The sequence below is a fragment of the Pteropus medius genome, unplaced genomic scaffold (genome assembly GCF_902729225.1).
Source record: "Pteropus medius unplaced genomic scaffold, Ma_sr-lr_union100, whole genome shotgun sequence".
Taxonomy (NCBI): Eukaryota; Metazoa; Chordata; class Mammalia; order Chiroptera; family Pteropodidae; genus Pteropus; species Pteropus medius.
The window spans coordinates 497,802-518,239 of NW_024347730.1; the positions used below are offsets into that span (position 1 = coordinate 497,802).

Below are 20,438 nucleotides of genomic sequence, written 5' to 3' on the forward strand. Positions count from 1 at the left end.
GAACAATCAATTCCTCCTCAATTCCCAAAGCAAGGGTCAGGCCTGAAATGCCTCCATGAGTTGGACAGATAAATAAATGAGTTCGCTCTGTACAAATGACAGGAAACAGTAGGGTCTGTGACAGCCCTGGAGTGTATGGGTCCCTCCAAAGACAGCCAGCATCTCCATGACACTAGCAATCAAACTAACCGCATCCAGCGGCCACTTTGATCCAAGACAACAAGCTTAACACTCTGTTTCTAAACCGATCTAGGGAAACTTCAGCCCTGGAACATTCTTTGCTGTGTATAAATACTGAATCTCTGACCAGTGGAAATAAAGCAGATATGGAAACAGAGGAGAGTAATGCTAGCTTTCAAGGAAGAGAAGATTGGGAAAGAACATCAGTATGGTTAAAAATGACTACTACACTCATAGAAGAGTCAACAGTAACCAGAGATACTAAAGAATAATATGACAGAAATGCAAAAGCCGGTGCAAAAAATAACAAGTATTCCCTTATCTGAGACAGTTACAATGATAAGTAGTTCGGCTTATTCCCAACTACCAGAAAGAGGTTCCTGTGGGAGGAGAGGGAGGAGGCGAGGTCGTGGAGGAAGCAGCTAGCATGTATTAAGCACCTGCTGTATGCTATGCTTGCACAAGAGGTTTCGCCCATTCCAAAAACACCAGCAAAAAGATGAAAGACTCCTAACAAGAATTACCAAATCCCACATCAAAAGCCAAAATCACTCTTAAAATCAGGAACACGTACAATTACAATAATGAAAATATCATTAATTCATTCGCCACCTCCTACAGCATCAGAGAATGCAGCTAAAGGAAGCATCAGGAAAACCTGCCACAGAACTTTGGGTACAAAATATTTATATTAACATGTCGTTACTGCAAAACATTTTGTAAAAATTCTCCATAAACCAGCAGTAACGTGTAATTGGTAAAATTTAGAAAGAGTTGCCTTTTTTAACAGCTTCCCTTTAATGTCAAAGCATTAATACCTTAATTTTCATCAAGTATTAGCTAATAGCACACCTGACCGACATCTTCATCTTACATTATCTCTGCATAAATGACACCTTTTCTTTTCATGATAAAAGAAATCGACAGAAGTCCCGCAGGCTTCTGAGGTTAATGGCTGCTGCGTCAGGATCGTGAAAAGCAAACGAGGCTTGGGAATTTGCCGAACTGAAGAAAATTGTGGGCAGCCTCTAGGACACTCACCTCAACAAAGAGTCATAGTGTTTAAAAAAGACATTGGGGAAGGTACCATGGTCACCAGGTAGAAAGGCTAGCTTTCCCATTGTCAAAAGAGAGAGATGAACAGAGTATAAAGTAGGATGTTAATTATTATAGGAAAATGATCTCTGAGGAATAATCTTCAAGAAGTGTCTCTTTTTAAATTAAATTTTACCAGATAAAAAAGAGGGATTTTACAATATACTTTAATCCAACAAGGATAAGGAAATAACCAGATTTTTTAAATTGTTTATGTCGATATTTTTCTATGATTTATATATTAAAACGATGCTAATGGCTAAGCTGGTAATTTAATTCACAACTTGAGGCTAAGTGACCAAGATTCACATTTTCACAAAGCAAGCATCCCTGTAGAATGTACAGCCCTCCTTCTGTTTCCTGAACGGAAATAACATTTTATTTTGAATTAAGCAAACCAAAGTAAATCAGGCAAACTAGTCCTGCAACCCAGCTTTACCACTGGCAAACTGTATGACTCTAGACCTAAGGCCCTGTGTCCCAGGCTCTTTAGTTAAATGGAAATGGTGACAGTCAAGTCACCTTACACAGTCAGGTAGACCAATAGAGAAAACAGAACTGTCTGTCACACGCTCTGAGGGATCAACCCACAAATTCATGTGGGCATTCATCCATGCAACGGATGAGTCCTGAGACCCACTGGGGGTCAGACCCTGTCGTTGGTACTGGGGACACAGCAATGACAATTCAGGAAAGTCTCTGCATTGATGGAATGTACATTCTAGTGGGAGACACGGACAATAAATAAGAAAGCAAATACGTAACACAATTCCAGGTAACGATGAGCGATTTGAAAAAATGAAGCGGGGTAAGGGGTAGAGGATGGGACGAGGGGGTGCTGAAAGCAGAATTCCTTAGCTGGGGCAGGAGCCGAGACCCAAACTGTGGGAGAGTGTGCCCTGCGGGACCTGAAGGGAGAACATTCCAGGCACGGGAAGGGCAGATATGAAGTCTTTTAATTCTCGAACAGGTTTGGCACGAACAAAAGGAAGCCTGTGGGGCGGCGGGGGGTGGCGGGGGAGAAAAGCAGATCAGACCTCTCGGGTAGTCACCGGCCAACTCAGAAAGGTCCACCCAAAGGGTCACGTTCTAAGAATGACGTGAAGCCCGTTCATGGTTTTAGGCAGCAGAGTGACAAAGTTTGAGCGGCAGTGTTCCCCGAATCGTGACTTTATCCCTCATTGACCCTAAGCACCTATCCGCGTTTCTGAAACCAGGGGCGGGGCGGGGGGGCGCACGGTTTGGAAGGGCGCCATTTACCGCGATGCCGCTCATTAGACCAGCCACTCCTGAGTGTGTCACAGCTCCATGCACCCTCGGTGCTGGGTGCTTCATCAGATCAGACATTCACACTCACACCTGTACTGTGTGTGAGCAATAGTTGCCATAAACTGGAAATGGCAGAAACAAAACTCCTAGAGAAAAAAACTTCTTGAAATTTGTAACCAGGTAACTGTGGCCCTCCATCTTCTTTGAAACAACTATGACTCCGCCACCTGCTGAGAACCCATTAAATGACTGATGTGAATGAACTCAAGGAAATAGGCAATGACACTAACAAAGCACATGCACTGCAGACTTCTCTAGTTCTGAAAACGTGTTTGTCCCTTCAAAAATACATCTTTACTGCCTGAGGAGAAGCAAAATAAAGGTGTCATGCTGCATAATTTTGAATTCTTAAGTGTTAAAAATAAATTTATTAATCTCAATACATTCCATTTATTCAGGTAAAGAAAGAAAATCATAAGACCCTAATAACATGCATCAACGAATAGGAACCAAGTGCAAATTATCTAATTTTGTGGGTTCGAAAGTATGGAAATAAAAGGCAGTTTTAAAATCAAAGCTATTATGTTAACAACACATCATGAAATAAGAATGTTAAAAGGTGGATCCCCTTCCCACTCTAGAATGTACTGGAAACAGCTGTTCAAAGCAACGCAGTGTTTGAAGTGTAGCTAGAACACGTCTCTACCACCACACATCAGCAGGGGGCTCTGGGGTGTCTGCCCAGAAGGCACAGCCCTGGTCAAAGCGGGGCCTCCACTGCCGACCCCTGCGGCAGCCAACGGCCCAGGGCACGGCCCGGGGCACAAAGGCGAGGACGCTGTGGGGCTGGTCTGCGGCTGCACACCCCCCGCGGACACGCACCCCCCCGCCCCTCCCCGAGGACGCCGGCACCTGGGCCCCAGCGGGCGGCTGTGCAGCAGCCTCACACGCAGACCACGGCAGAGCCTTGCCCACACAGGTCTGGGTAGATCCCACCTATGGAACAGGGCTCTGAGTTCATGTAACTAGTCTGGAATTTACTCAGCTACCGATTTAACTTTTTGAAAACTATACTCCTGAAAACTGAAGGCAAACTGTGCAACTAACTATTCCAATCACTTTGGAAAATTAAGGTTAAAGACCATTTCAGAGCACGGGCTGGGAACGGGTTAACTTTCTCCGGGTTTACAAGGAGATCGACTCTTTCCATGGGTATTGGAGCGAAGTTAATTTAAGGCTCCAGTTATGCAGTCCTGACAGCAGCATCATCATCATCATCCTCCTCCTCAATAACATTGACTGAACACTAAATTAGTCCTGTGCATTGTTCTAAACCCTTTATATGCGCTACCTCGTTGAATCACAGTGCCTCTGAAGAGCGGCATTGCACAAAAGCACATGGTGGGATGGATGCGCGTGAGGTGAGCGAAACGCATCATCCACGCATCGTGTGCAACTCCTAGGAACACCTCAGCAGGCCTTGGAATGCCCCACGGTGCTGACTTATCCGCCTATGACACACATTTTGTTGTTTATCTGCCCCTAGTAGGAGTTCGGTTTTCGACAAAGCCCACGTGCGTCATTAGGAATGAAGGAGCGATGCATGGCCCGATAGCACGCGGTTACACACGCGCCGATGCGTCCATCATCTCCAGAGCTCAGAGCAGACAAGGACAAAGACGCCGACCGGCCTCGGGCCGTGTTCGTTCACCCGCTCGCCACCCACAGGTGCTGCCGGACTGCACTGTCGCAAGCCACAGGAGCACACCTGACTCCGCTGTCACCTCAAGCTTAGTGGGGAGACACGATTACCCACTGATCAAGCATAACGCTTTGAATTACCTTGAAAGTGCTTGAGGAAGAGTAATTTCCCTGTTAGACAATCAGGCTGTATCATAAATTCCAAAACATCACAGTTATTGGTTAGCAGGTATCTGGCAAAATGGCATTTTCCTCGGCCAGCTCTAAGTGTGTGGTACACAAAGGACAAACTGGCTCTTCTGAATGTTGCACTTAGACACATGGGACACACACTGAGACAGTCAAGAACACTTTTCAGAGGTGACTTTCACCTCATTTAAAGATAGCAACTTGAAGAATGAACACTGCGATATTAGACCCAATTAAAACTGCCCATTCGGTACCACGCCCTGACACTAGCGATAGGAACAAGGGACGTTTTATGGGTGAGCGTGGCAGTCGCCCTCCATGACATCAGCCTCAAAAGGCTCATTTACTGTCTCAGCCTGGGTGGCTCCTACAACAGTCTGCGGTGAAAAATAGCACTTGCCACATTTCTCTAACGTGACTCCTTTAAGCTCTAAGATTTGCGGACACTGGTATTCGGGAATCCGGTGGGCTCGTCTGTACGCAAATCGCATGTGTGTGGTGCTCCGGTCTGCGTCCGGGTCGGCGCGGCTCCGGCGCGCGCGTGGACAGCGACCACGTCTCCCGGGCCCTCGCGTGTGGAAGCAGCTCTACCCTGGATGCTCTGGCTCTGCTCCTAGCATCTCTAGCAGCACTGTGTCTTTTTTAAGTGGCAGCTACTCGACACAAGACCTTCCAAATGCACGTAGTTCTGGTTTTTGTTTAAGCTAGAGCGATGTTCAAAGAACTTAAGAAAAGTGACAGACAGGGCCCTAAATAAATAATTGAGGTTATTTACTCCCATCCTGTTATTCTAAAATATTCAAAACACAAGCAGACCTCCGTAAGAGGCTCCCATCATACTGTAAGCCCCGCAAAAAGAAGCCGAGTTCATTTGTTTCAACCTCCGGCACGTAGCAGATCCTTAATACTTTTTATCAACTTAAATTTGTATAGTGTTATTTGAAACAAGCAGAGCATATAGTCCACAAAGAATTCATAAAGTTCCTGTTAACCTAAAATGTCAACTCTATCAGAAGCAAAGTACTTGGCATTTCACTTGATCTCCAAGACCGCATCCTTTTTTAATTAAAAAAGAAGAGATAGAGATGAATAAAATATCATCTATAAATACGAATAAAATAAAATATGTTAAGAAACGAGAAGGAAAGAAAGTGAAGAGATGGGCCGCTGCACCCCCAGCAGTCGCCATCTCCCCACCCTCGCCCGCGGCCGGCTGGACACGTCCCCCCATCCACGGGAGGGGCAAGGTGACCGAACACACGTGGAGGGGCTGCCCTTTCTCAAAGGAGAGGCTCTTTACAGAACGGAAATCACAATTCACTTGATGGAATAATTAAGGAAAACACGAATGGAATTTTGGATATGAATAAAAGCCAAGAGATTCTAAAAGTAACCCTGGATTAATGAAAACTACTGTGACCTTCTCTCAAAATAAGTCCACACTTCAAAGGAGCAATTAAAAGAGCTCACAAAATGCAGACTGCATAGCTAATGCCACAGAATGCAAGTCTGAGAATTTACAAAGTAATAATAAAAATCTCTAATAAGCTGCTGCACTTGAAAAGGCAAAAAGACGGTCAATGGGGTTAATCACTAGACTGCAGAATATAAAATATCTGCTAAAGTGAAAACTGATTAAACAAGAGGCTTTGGTGAAGGCGACCCTGACAGGCCAGCAGCTCAGAGCATCTGAGTTTTGTGTGCCTCATGCCCCTGCCCCACACACGGACACCAGGGTGGTAAGGACAGCGAGGGACAGCGAGGGACACCGAGGGACAGCGAGGGCGTGCTCAGGGACAGCTGGGTCATCTGCTGTCCACGCTCCCCCGCCCACCTCTGCTGGTGCGAGCCCAAGAGAGTGTGCCCTGCTCCCTTCCCAGCAATGGGGTGTGGGGGCAGGTGCCAGGGGGTGGTCTCTCTGCTGCTGATGAGCGGAGGGGCCCTCTCCTCACATATAGGGCGCCCGGGGACGCCTCTCTGCCAGCCATCCCACTCCACGGTGCAGCTGTGAGAATGAGGCACCGGCGCTGAAGGTCTGGATCGACCACGGTGCCAGACAGACCCACAGGAAAGAGCCTTCCACCAAGTTTCGCATGGGGAAGAGAGGACGCTTGTCCTCTGCCATGCAGTTGAGTGAAGAGTGTCTCCGTGCACCTGCTGGAAGCTGCCATCTCCTGTGGGGTCTGCGCCCTCGGTGGACCACGGTCAGGACAAAAGCGCCAGGCTCGGGGCTGCGACCCTGCTGGAGTCCCCTGAGAGGGCGCAGTGGCCCTCATGCATGGCCCCCAGTGCTCTGCTGAAGGGAGGGGGGATGGGGAGGCTACGGGGAAGAGTGGGCGCCCACAGGGCCATCCCTGGTTGCCAGGGACCCAGGCTTCTCAGTGTCAGGCCAAGTTAAAGGAGGGAGAATGTAAGCAAAACCTAAAAACGAAATGGAAACAATGCTCTTGCAGCTAAACGAAGCATTCCTTTGAAAAATGTAATACTATTTCCTTACATTCGGGTAACATGCAGTCACCATAGAAAAATCAGAAAACCCAGCCTAGCAAAAGGAAGAAATGCAAAGATGACTAAGAGACTCATAACCAGAGACGAGCAGCGGTGACCTGTTGGTCCACCCCAGCTTTCTTATACGTCGAAAAACGGTTTTGTTGTTATTGTTTTGTAAAATGGGATCAGACCACACATACTATTTTATAATCCTGTTTCCTCCACATGGAACACCTATTCAGACCAAGTAATATATAGGTAACTCATTCTTTTTAAATGGTTATCTAGTACATCAATTTTTAGGTTGTACACTAACTTGCAGATTCAACATTCACAAAGCATCTGATGTGAAGCAACCATCTTACTGGACACGGGGTCCACATATTAGGAGGCCCGCAGCATCCGTGCCCCCAACATGCCATCACGGCACACTTCCTAGCAACGTCTGGGGCAACCGGTCCTCAGAACAGGAGTTAAGGTGTCGGGGGCGGGGGCGGGGGCGAAGAACCAGGCATCCATCCAAGCCAGTTCTAAGACCCGGGCCCTGTCACTAGGGATGGGCTGTCACCAGGAGAACCATGAGGTTCGGAGGTTCTGCCTCCGTGGAGTAGGAGAGGCCAGGACCCCCTCCACCGGCAGGAGGAGCCTCGAGCCCCTGTTCTCCAGGGCAGGTAACAGGTAAGGGCCTGAGGCCAAAGAGCTTGCAAGTAAGAAACCGTCATTTTGCTAAAAAAAAAAAAAAAAATCTAATTTCTAACAATTTCCCAGGCGATGACACTACTGATCTGGAAACTACACTTAGAGAATCACTGATTTGGTTAAAGTGGAGCTATTTCTGAGAAAATATGATTAGCTGATTGACTCTAAAAGAAGTATTAAAAACCTGAAATAACAAAAAGTTATTGAGGAATTACTTTTTAAAATAATTTCTAAGCTACATAATTTGCCTGTCAAGTTCTTTAAAACTAATAAGAAATATAATGCCCATGTCAGAATAACTATTTCTGAGCATTGGAAAATATGGAAAACTTTCCAATTTATTTGGAAACTAGTAGAACTCTGAAGGCAAACCCTGAAAAAACACAAAAGAAAAAACTATAAACCTGAAGTTGTTCAACCGTTGATGCAGCCATGGAACCTTGTCAACATGAAACCTTACGCAGGAGGTCGACTCACAAAGCCACTGAACAACATACTAAATTGGCACATACTGACGGCCTAGACTCCAGATGTGGCCAGGTTACTGTAAGGACAGATGCTAAGCCCTCCTCTCAGACGAAGACGTTCTGGAGTGATAGCACGGCCTCCGTACATCACAGGGCATGTTTTTTTGTTTTTTTGTTGGTTTTTTTTTTGTATGTTGGCTCATTTAATTCTTGCAACATCCCTCTCTTGTCCCCATTTTATGTATAAGAAAATTGTAATTCAGAGGGATCAGGTGACTTGCCCGAGGCAAAACACACGTATAAGTGGGGAGCCATGGCTGGAGAGCAGGTGTTTGGGTAGCAGTTGGCTTTGGAATCGCAAAGGCTCCCGCACGTCAGGCTGAGAACAATAAAGAGAAACAGCTTGGTCCTGCTTCCTACTCTGGTTGCCCTGGACTTGTGTGTGCTCTGCCTCTGTGGTACCCACAGAGCATAAAGCGAGTGGATTCTGCCTAGAGCCACGGTCTCACTCCAGTGTCAAGGGTTACAGACTTCCCTATCGACAGTAACTGCCAGGCACGTCATTAGATGGGAGCCTTTATTCTGTTCCACAGTTAAGCTTTAAAACAGAAATAAAAATTTACCAGGAAATGGACTCCGTCTTTTTGGACTTTGCTAGGTACTGGCTAGGTTGGACAAACTTGACATATTTAATCCTTTTCTCGATCTTTCCCTCTTCGTGTGCTGTGAATGGAGGTGTGCGTAGGGTTAACCTGCAGCTGGTAGGTGGCGGCTCGATGCATATGTCCAGGGCCCCCAGGAACCATGTATATGATAAGGGTGGCCGAGACAGGGGTGACACATCCTAGTGGTGATCTGCAACATGCACTTAGGTGTGAAAGTCCCTTGGCAACACCCTGTGCCAGCCTATGTCGTTCACTGAAAAGTCACAGTGTCACACGGTTGGGCTAGGGGCTGGGGTTATGTGACCCAGAGACGGAGTGTGTCCTGTGCAGCAGAACAAGGCCCCTGGGCCTGCACTGGACGTCTCGGACCCCCCGGCATCTGCTTTCTCTCTTTGCTGTTTTGAGCCCTTTGTCCCTATAAAGGTTGGTGAAAGCATACTTGGTGGGCTCTTGTGAGTCCTTTCCATTACACAGTGACATGTCACTGCTACAGTATATATGCTGTTTTGCTCTACCAAAGCCCAGAAAAGCAGTGGGTTCTGTCACATTTAAGAAAATGAGGATGAAGCGTGTATCTCAAGTTGCCTAGGGTTTGAAACCTGCCAGCCAGTGCCAGGACTTAAATGTTGACTCATAATCCCTCTCGGCTTTCTTCTTCCTCTGTTCAGTAGAGGCCACATCCACTTCTCATGTGGGGTTATTTTAGAGGCTATGTAAAATTGCATACACATGCATTTATATGCACAGGTGCTCCTGGAAAGGCGACCGAAATAACTTCCTTGACAGGTGGTAGCGGATGAGCCCTGACACCCCATTCCCACCTCGTGAGGCCTCCTTTTATCATTAAACCAGTGCTGACATAGCCTCATCTTACTTTTTAACTGAGCACTTCCGTTGTGTTCCGTGTCTGTCCCCCAAAACTGACAAAGCGCTAGCTAGTATCATCATTTCCACGCTAGCAAAAACGAGTTGTTTATACACTAGCAGTTCAACTGGTCACTCCTACTTGAACCAATCTGATGATCTTTGTAGATTTAAACAATAGTTTCTCAAAAGGAGTTTACTCTTTATCACAAAACTACATAAGGTCAAAATCTGGCCCATGAAGATAATGCTCGGGGATGACGGCACCGCAGGCTGCGTCAGCCATGGTTCGTCTGGAGAGCTCGCTCTGCGCCGGGCCGTGTGGCACAGTCTCCACGAACTTTCCCGTCGAAGCCCTGTAGCAGCGGGATGAGCAGGCACTGTTACTCTCCTCATTCTAAAACTTAGAAGATTGAGGCTCAAGAAAAATTAAGGGAATTAGCTGAGATCCCCATTGGCTAAGATCACCCCATTCACAGAGTGCAGATCTGGGGTGCGGCCCATGGCAGTCTGACCCCACAGCCCATCTGATCGCCGTGAGGGCTTCTCCATAATACTTTAAAAAGTCACAGTTTAGACGTTCCACCTATCCTAATGAGTTTTATCAGTTTCACATTGAGTTTTACCTCTGGTCGTGGATATCTTATGAAAATATAAATTTTTGAATGATTTTTCACTGTATACTTTCCCGTAAGAAAAAGTTCCACCCACAAACATTTCATGACATGAGTTAGCGGTACTTTGTCTAGAACGGCAGCTTTCCCTTCCACTTGCACTTGTTAATATAAACACGATGCCAGCATACTAAAACTAAATCATTGCTTGGTCCCTTTTTTCCCCAAGTTTTATGGAGTTTTTACGTAAGAGAGTACAGATTTCTCCTGCAGCAACATTTGCTGGCCTGTGAACGTCTGAAAGTGATTAGTGAGTAATTTTAACCAACCCAAGGTTTTCCTTGTCCTCACCGGATGCATTGAATAGTAAGTCGAACCTATGTATCATGCCAAGTACATTTCACATTGAAATACCCACATGAAATAACTACGTGAAGTAGAATCAGCAGCTGCACGTAGTCAATATGACGAGCCGCAGAAAGAATGTGTGAATCCTAATCAGGCGCAGATTCCCGTCTGGTGACCCTCCACTGGCCCCGCGCACGGCCAGCAATGCCCTCAGCAGTCGGGTGAGGCCACCCCAGGAAGAGGGGTTCTGTGTTGTGAAGATGTTCAGAGGAGCGCTTCAAAAATGCAAATGACAGTTCCCCCCAGACGCCTGCCACACGGAAGCTCTCAGCGACCAACAGCTGTTAGCTAGAGAAGTGAGGGCGCCCACAGGGCGGGGCCAAGCCATGGGACTGGGGAGAGGGATATCTGTCCCTTCGTCCTCTTAGCTGCAGCCCTGGAGGACTTGGCCTTGTTGCAGAACCAGGCTCCACCACCCGCGCACACGCGCTTCACAGGGACAGCACCTGGCCGTGGCAGCACCGCGCGCCACTCTCTCCCACTCTAGCAAGCTACCGTGCCCTCCCTCTCCGCCCCCCATCGCCCCACGGCCCCACCCTCAAGCTGCACCTCGGCTTCCTTTTCCAGCATCCCTCTGCTGCCTCCACCTCCATCGCAGCCCTCGGCAGCACCTACCACTGAGCTCTGTCCCTCCCTCTCAGCTCCAGCCCCCATGAGACCACGCGGAGGCCCTATCTCTTCCAGACTTGCATGTCTGGTGCCTGGTAGCATGTCTAGAATTTAGTGGTGCTGAAACATTTGTTGAATGAATGAATAACGACTGTTCACGTGGGGTGATTTCGAACACTTTTTCATCCTGAGGTTTATCTTCCTCTACATCAGCATCATGGGGACCTGTCACCACTTCATCCTGGGGTCTCATCTTCCACGATCTCCCCCAGGTTTCTTAGCCACCGCTCCCACGGCCCCACTTGACACACTCACAACTCTGAAAGTGCATGACGTCCAAATCGACGTCACTGTTTCTCCGTCTAGACTCCAAATGGGCATTTTCAACTGCATGGAACCTGGAGACTTGGATTCTTGTTCTAAAAGCACTTGTCACCTCCCCTGAGGCCCCCTCCCTGTCCTGCTCTGGTTGACAACAGCACCATTCACCTGCTTCCGTGTTAGCAACCCTGGGACACCCCTGACACCTCTCCCTCTGGCACTCCCCGTATCCAGTCAGGCACTGACTCCTGTCAATTTTACCTTTTAAATCCCTCTCCCTTTCTCTTCATCTCAACCCGAAATCCTTCCGTTCAGACCCTCCATCTCTTGTTCATAGTATTCCGAAAGCTTCTTAGATAGTTCTCCTCACCTCTATTGAGACAGCATCACGGTCCCTTTTCATCACACAACACACCCCTGTCTGAGTATGTCAAGTGGCACATCCGGCTACAGGTGGATAGACAAAGTCCCGCTTCCGTGAAGCTGACGTGAGGACGAAGCCCGTTGGAATCGCCTACCTGGCCCTTCCTGCTCGGGCCCTGGTCCACCTTCCAGCTCTCTCTGCCGCCCTCCTCCCGCTCACACCCTATGCCGCTCACTGAAGCAGGATTGTATTCTCTCTCAAAACATCTGCTTTGGGACATGCTGTTCCCGCTGCCTGGGATCCTCATTTCTACACACCCTTTTTACTACCTGATACATGTCTGCTCATCCTTCCAAGACAATTCAAATGTCACCTCCTCAATGAAGCCAGTAATCTTTCTTCTTCCAAGCGCCCAGAGACTCTGCGCCTGCCTCTGCTACAGTACTGCTCACACCGCCTTGCAATGGTGGATAAACACGTGGCTGTCTCGGTCCACTGGGCAGAGGACTCTTCCAGAGGACACTTAATTATCTCTGTATCTGAGCAGAATCTAGCATGCTCTTTGTCACACAGCAGGACACCAAGACTTAAAAATGGTGATACATAAATAAAGAGTAAAAGCAAGTATACATTCTCTCTTATTCCTAACTCAGAAACAAAAAGGAAAAGGCATAAACATTGGGTATTTTGATTCTTTAGCTTTTTCTGTCAATTATTATCTAAAGTTAAAGACACAATTAAATTTTAACAACTAAATGTTTTTAAAAAGGATTATTTTACCACCTGAAGTAATAATTGTACATTTATTTGTATAATGTACCATAAAGCAATAACTTACAGAGAGAAGACCAAAAGTGTCTTTCAAAATGATAAACACCAAGAATATACATAAATACGCGCTGGCCTTACTCACCCGCCTCTGCCCCTGCAAGCTAGAGGCAGCGAACAGGACATACCTCCTCCCTGAGACTCTGGTTCATCACCTGTCAACTGACCAGCATAGACACCGCCCCTTTCCCCTCTGATAATCGACAGCACTGTGACACTCCTTAGAACTGTCAGGAATGACATCAATGCCCGAAAATGAATACAAATGCTACTGACAAGAGACATTCACCAAGGGGTCTCCTTGACTAACGCAAACGTGACTACAGAGACGCAGGAAGACCTGAGGATTCCGGCAGAAACGCCAGCAACTCAGCGCAGCTGTCACAAGTGTGCACAGTGAGGTCGCCGAGGCTTAAAACATCGTAGGGAAAGGAAGTCTCACCGGGCTCGACCAAGTGACACCAGGAGCCAAAGCATTTAGCACCTCCGAGGACTTAAGGGGCCTGCTCACGCCTTAACCTCCCACGGTCCCTTTCCACTGATGGAGTGGGGAAGTCCAAAGGCTGCGATTATATACTGTCCCCGCGGCTCGCTTAGCATAATTTACCATTTGTTAGCCGCAGCCTGGCTCCTTCCAGTCACTGAAGTCCATGACAGTGAGGAAGGGGAGGAGAGCAGAGGTGGAGCCTGACTCCAGGAGACCGATCTGGCCGCCGAGAACCAGTCGCATGTGTAAACTTCTCTGGGTCACGTGTTCTAACGTGCAGAGGGACATCGCTTTCGGAGTTTCCCACTGTCTCTGAATGTCCTGCTCTGCTCCCCCGACAGCGGTGCCATCTGTCAGCCCGTCGGGCTCTAAGCCGCTCCACGTGTGACTGCTAGTGATCTGAGATGAGGAAGAACGGTGATGAAGAAGGCCGCAGGGCCGAGCCGGCAGCTGCCGGAGGGGAGACGCGTCACTGCGCGGCGCGTGAGCAGATGCGGCAACAGAAAACTGGGACTCTGAAGAGTGGGAATGTCCCCACGGCCAACCAGCAGGGACCCTGGGCACAGATCTGCACCTCCATTGCACAAATTCAGTGTTCCGCTCTAGTCAGGAGGAAAGGATTGCTTAAAAGCGTCAAGCACGCCAACCGTGCTCTTCCAAAGAGCAGTGTTCTGTATTTTAAGGACTCCTTTTATTCAGCTTTAGAGGCATAAAGTTGACAAATAAAGCCATAATATATTGAAAGTGTATAATACAATGATTTGACATACGGTCACGCGTCCCTTAACCGTGGGGACGCGTTCAGAGAAAAGCGCCGCCAGGTGATTTTGTCACTGCGTGAACTCACCTGGGCGGCACAGCCCTCTGCGCGCCCGGGCTCCGCGGCTCAGCCAGGGCCCTGGGCCTCCAGCCTGAGCAGCCGCACTGCGCTGAGCACTGCGGGAGGCTGCGGCTCCATGCGCAGTGTCTGTGTCTAAACACATGGAGTCTTCTAAGACGAGTGATTCCAGATGACCTCTCTGAAAATGTCCTGTGGCTAAGCAACCACCCATGTCACTGCACGGAGGTACCCAGCTCAGCAGCACACGACCGCGGCCTTGCCCTGCGCCCGCCCTGCCTCACTGTCCCCACCCTTGCTGCCCTGGACTGCAGGCCCAGCGGAGCGGAGACGTAAATTTTGCCTCACACCGGTGAACTGTCCTGACCCCTGCCCGCCTCCAGGGAAGGGCCTGGAGACCCCATGCTTTCCAGCGTGTGACTGGAAACTTGCCTGCCGGGGACGGCGTCCGTCACCTCTGAGCACGCGGCCCTCTCCACCATCTGCCTGTGTCTCTCCCTCCCTCTCTCCTTCCCTCCCGCCCATGTCCTCTCCCTCTCACATCCCTCTCCCTTTCTCTACCGACCCCAGAAAAGATCTTGATACAGTCAGATAAGAGGGGACAAAAGGAAACTTTTTAAAAATTCAACCAATGCATGTGACTAAATAGGGTGACGTGCTAAGTAGATAATAAAATGAAATAAAAACATTTTCACAGATATCTACTAAAGAAAATTTAAAAATACAAATTCCAGGTGATTCGCAATGCAGTACACCCCACGAGTCTTGAAAGGATGGAGAGCACGACATTGAGAAAAATTTTCCCGAATTTTTCTAAACATGCGCGCTCTGCACCCTAACGTTTGACACTTAATTCCACAGCGCAAAGTGTTCTTGTAAAGATAAGAAAATAGACTTTGGCCTTCTTCATAGATGTGTTGTGGGTTTTTTAAATTCTAGATTATTCTTTTCCCAGAGATTTCCACTCTCCCTTGCCTCACCGGGGGCTTCAAAATCCCATTTATTACTATGAAGAGTGAATGGGATTCACACTTGCAAGTTTACTGCTCGGTCACTTCTCCCCCGTGGGTTTAAATAATCACCCGGTAGAGATTGTAGCTGCACTATGAATGCAACCAAGTAGGCTGAGAAATTAGAAACGGAAAAGAAGAATTAATTGGTATTAGACATGAAAGGGGAATTTTGTTCCTGAGCATTTGTGCTGTAATCTCCTCTAAACTTTAATGAAAGTCTCTCAAAGTTTATCATCTTAAAATGCATTCATTTTAAATTTACCCCCTCACCAGAAAGAGTCCCTGAAACTGTCAGTTTTCGACCCAAAAGCGTTTCGTGCTTAAGTGACCAGTTCCAGTCATCATCCCTCTGACAAAGCAGGTCTTTCAAAGCTGACTCTTGGAAACTTCTGCACGACAGGCCGGTCCCAGTCAGTGCAGCCATCTGTGCCACTGCCGAGCGCGAGGGGGGAGGGGCATGCACACTCCCAGCAGGAGAAACTCATGCATGTGCCACAGGGGACCAGGACAAGAGAGCTCCCAGACCATGGCTCATGGCAACCACGAATGGAAACACTCAAACGTCCACCAATGACAGAATGGAGATGTGAACAAATACGTTGGAACAGCGAGTGCTGTACATCAGCGAAAATACCTGCGGCCCTTACGTCAGCTCCTGAAAGCACTGAGCTTGTCATACGGCGTGAAAGAGGGTCACGTCGTCCACAAAATTCAAGAAGAGGCAACATAAACGATATTTCGCTCAAAGATATAAGTCTGCCCAGCAAAACAGCAAAGAACGGCAGAAGACCGAGGCGACACGGCTGCGACCCGAGAGGGGCCCCCGGCTGCTCCGGCACTGGGCAGGCGCGCCCCTCACTGGGGTGCACCTGCGGACGTCCGCCCCGCTATCACACCAAACCGGGTGTGGCTGCTCACACTCTTCACATGTATATTCAGGAATCAAAATATAATTAAAATATAAAGCACTGTAAGCAAAGGGGAGATGTCGGCTTCTAAGCTCGCTCCCTCCCAGAAATGTCAATTTGAACAACTACCCAGAACGCACCTGGAGCCCTGGGTTCCAGGTGAAGGACGACAGCTCCTGGGGGAGCACAGAAGAAAAGACACACTGAGGCCGGTAGAAGAGATAGACTCACATGAATTAAACTAATTACGAAGTAAACTCAAAATCGACTAAAGACTTACATCTAAGACCCAACAACTGCAGACTACGGTACGAGAAGGAGGAGAAGCACTCGACAACGATGAGTCCTGGCAACAGCTTTTGGAATCTGACACCGAAACCTCCGGGAACGAAGGCAAGAAAACAAGGACTATATCAACTCAAAAAGCTTCTGCCCACGAAGGAAACCATCAGCGACATGAAAAGACGGCTTACGGAATGGGGGAAAATATTTGTGGACCATCTCCTGATGAGGGTGAATTCCACCCTCAATAAGGAACTCATACGACTCAATACCCCTCCCCAAAAAAATTGAATTAAAAATGGGAAGAGGACTTAAATAGACTTTTCTTCTTAATAAGACATACAAACGGCCGGCAGGTGCTTGAAAAGATGCTCCATATGGCCAACAATCAGGGAAATGCAAATCAAAACCACAGTGAGACCTCGCCTCACACCTGTCACAATGGTGTCATCAGAAAAACATGGAACAACACCCCCACAGCCTCTTTTCCCAATGTCCAGCACAGGCACTGCTCCCCACAAACCTCACACTTGTAACCTCTCCTTGGCATCTGTGTCTTGGAGGACTCAAAGTAATCATGTTCTCGGAGTCAAAAGCTTGAACTCAGTGAATGCAGTGTACTACCCGCCAAGGAAAACCTGTAATTTTACAGAGCATTTCCCCACTTTTTAGCACAGAGATAAGCTCCCCAAGAGAACAAGGCTTTCCCATGGCTGTCTGCCCCAAAAGTGCCCATTTCTTCCTCTCTGATGACATGTCTGAACACTGACACGTGACCTTCCAACCCTGAGTAAAGATTTGCCCAGAACTTCAAGCCCAGGCCGGGCGACTCTCCTTTCTCTCATTCATGGGGTCAGAATTTGTGGAACACTTACTGAGTGGAAGTCACTGTCCCAGGCCCTGAGGACGTAATGGCGGCAAGATTTCTGCTCTGCACCCCCTCACGACTCCCCACACATCGCATAGAAGTAACAGGAGCACGTTACACTGAAGAAAGCTGGACCGATGTGCCGAGCATCCGGTCGGTCACGGAGACAGGCACGCCCCAGGGCTAGCGTGGGTTCGGCTCCAGGCCCCGGTAATGAAGCGGGATTGCAGCAAAGCAAGCTGTGGTCTTCGCGCTGCGGGAGGGCCTTGCCTTCAGTTTATGAAAACGCCAACACCTGTGAAGCAATAAGGCGCCGTGTGCCTGTAGATGCGGCCTCTCTGCTTCCGGATTTGTTGCTTTCACGGCATCTCCTAACAGTTACTGGCTGCCCAGCACGGCCCCAGTGCTGCGAGGTGACACGATACTCTATGTAAATTTGTTTCTAGAATTGACAGCTGAGTATTTCCTTTATATTTTGTCAAAATGCTTTATCTACAATAAATCATAAAGACCCACAAGTCATGAACTGCATATGTTTACCCTTTGAAGACCAAATCCAGCATAGATGTAAAAAAGCAAGCTTCGGAATAAAAATTATAAAAATCATTTTAAATGTTTACCCAAAACACCTGTTTACAGTTATTCCTGAGTACAGGCATGCCTCGTCTTATTGCACTTTGCTTATTGCTCTTCACAGATGCTGCATTTTTTGCAAACTGAAGACCCTCCACCAGCACAAGATTACGATTCACTTCATTGGGACCCTCGCTTTATAGTGGTGGTCTGGAACTGGACCCGCCATATCTCAAGGTGGGCCTGCATTCTCTGAGCACAGAGGGGAAGAGGCTGGCCCGTGCCCACTCTCACTGGGCCTCAGACCTGCTGACACCCTGACACCGTCTGCATAGTTCAGATATATTAACAGTATTCTCTTTAATTAAGAATTAAAAGATACCAGATACCATGCTAAGTACTTTGGACCTCTTAATTTTTAGAACAAATCTTCCAGACAGGAATAATTATACCCACTTCATAAATGGGAAAAGCAAAGGCCAGAGAGATTAAGTAAACAACCAAACTCATACCGGGTGGCATAGCCAGGATCAGAACCCAGGCCTGTCTTACCCAGAGACTGAGCCCTTAGACCATGCGTGCTGCCTGAGACACCCCTCAAATGCGTCATTTGGAAGAATGAGGAGTCCAGGCTACCATCGTGTGTCAGGAGGGCGCATGACACCCTATCACGAGGAGAAGCAGCGCTAGCTAAGGAGCTACTGAGGGCGAGCAGGAAGATGGCGACTAGGGGACAGTGGACATGCCATCTTTCTCCCCTGACCATGGGAGCCTGCAGAGAAGTCTCCCAGGAACCACTCACGACGGCCCGGCCTCTGCCTGTGGTGGCCGAAGAACATAAATGACTGTTCCTTTGCTCCCAGGGGACTCTGCCTCTCCTTTAGTTAGATCAGCTTCCTGTGAAAGTAGTTTTTAAAAAACACAAGACTTGTAAAATATACCAACGGGGGAAAAATCAGTTCCTGAGTGACATTAAGCAGGTTCGGCAAAGCTGTGGAGGCTCAGAAACAGGAGAATATACTGAGAAGTTCTGAAAAACAAATGGAATAGAAAAGGAAAAGACAGTATTTTAGGTTTTGTAACTTAAATTCTTAAGAAGATGAATGAGTAATGATATAGGAAAAAAATAACCCAAGTACGAATCTCCAAAACACACCTGCATGATTCCATGTTCTTCGAACTGCAGAATAAGAAGGGTAATTAGATTGCATTGAGAAGTCTTTTATTTGAATTAATTTATGAACAGATGTGTTGCTACAGACCTGAAGCCATCTCCCAGATGCCACCTTCACCCAACTCCACCTCCTAAGAATCAACCGTATTTGCTTCCATCTGTGTGACAACAGTGACATCCAGTGGCTAGCTTGTTGAAGTGCACTTTCACGGAAAAATGTCTGTAGGCTCTCCTTCACAAGTCATGTGCCCTTCCCATTTCCAAATGTCACCTGCAGGGTGCACCTTCAGAGGAGCATGGAAAGGATGAAGGAGAGAACTGTGCCCTCTGACAGTTCCGAGCGCATTCCCTCGTCTCTGGAGAGTGCTTGTGTGAAGCGGGGGCGTCGCGCACACGCACTCAGTGGCAGTTACAAGCCACCGTTTCAGTTGAAACACTTGGGCTTCCCGATCACTCGCGCTGTACTACTGTTTATCTGAGAGGCAGAGGGAAATGATGACGAATCGTTTGCTTCTCGTTTCTTTCTCTGACTTAGAGTTCCTACTAAATGCACGTGTGGGTCTGAAGGTTGGATGCTACACAGTGGCATCATGGTCCTCGAGAGGAAGAAACAGAAATATTTAGTGAGGCATGTTAATGGTCAGGAATGGACGCCGTCTGTGGGGGGGATGAGCCCTGGAAGGACCGACCGCTGCCGCTTGTGTTGGGCGGCCGTCTGGCTGGCAGGTGCACACATTCGCTTCGGGAAGAGATTTCACTCCTCAGTGCCTTTTCCCCACTGTGAAGAGCTGAGAGTCAAGCCTGCAAGGACCAGGCATACACGCTGGCCCCGCTGAAAACCACAGGGGACAGCAGGATGCTGCAGAAGGCTGAATCGCTGGCCCAGCCCGTCTCTGAGGCATTAGTATAAAAGCGACACTAAATCACATAAGTGTGGTCCCGGGAAAGAGTGTCTCATTTCAGTCATATGCACACATAACATGATCATCACTTTAATTAAAGCAAGATCTTACAGAATACTGATACTGTGCCATTTGGTGAGGGGGAGGAGACGTGTAAAGGGACAGACTACAAAAAAGAACGTCGGTCTGGGGTTGATGTGTGTAACCGATGTCTGTGTCTGTCTTCCCGGGCCTTCTGAGATCACCCTTTTCTGTTTAAAAGTTGGCCCAAGCCCTCGCGCCATGAAGAAGAAATATCGTGTGCGTCCTGCCCCTGCACCATCACCTCATCGGTGTCCGCTTCTCTCGTTCTCCTCTTGCTATCATGTCCTGCCTCTGCTGAGCTCTCCCGAGCTCTCTGCTCCCTCGCTCTGCTACCCTCTCATTCCGGTGAGACTGAAGTAAGCAATGTAAGAGCGGGAACACCTTTCTAGAAATCCTGTTCCGGCTCTGCCCGCAGTGTCTACGACCTTCTCTCCTCTCTCGTTAGAGCAGCTCGGCCCTGCTTCCGTCTCCCGTCTCCTTCCAGACCAAGCCCTGAGTCCATCCACTCACACCCGAGTGCCTCCTCAGAGGGGCTTATCGAATGCA

The 20,438-nt window shown here is 48.2% G+C and overlaps 1 protein-coding gene across 10 annotated transcripts in view; it reads right to left on the reverse strand.

Moving 5' to 3' along the window:
* LOC120614244 (uncharacterized) overlaps window positions 1-20,438 on the reverse strand; it is a 183,930-nt gene that overhangs the window by 82,639 nt on the left and 80,853 nt on the right. For 2 of the 10 annotated variants that reach the window (XR_005655898.1, XM_039877038.1), the window contains one exon: window positions 18,938-19,502. The exons of the other annotated variants lie outside the window; for them this stretch is intronic. Coding sequence is in view for 1 of the 2 variants with exons in the window: in XM_039877038.1 (XP_039732972.1) it covers window positions 19,331-19,502 (172 nt within the window). In the remaining variant the exon portion in view is untranslated. Of the gene's footprint in view, window positions 1-18,937; window positions 19,503-20,438 lie in introns of those variants that run through there. 10 annotated transcript variants of the gene reach the window in all.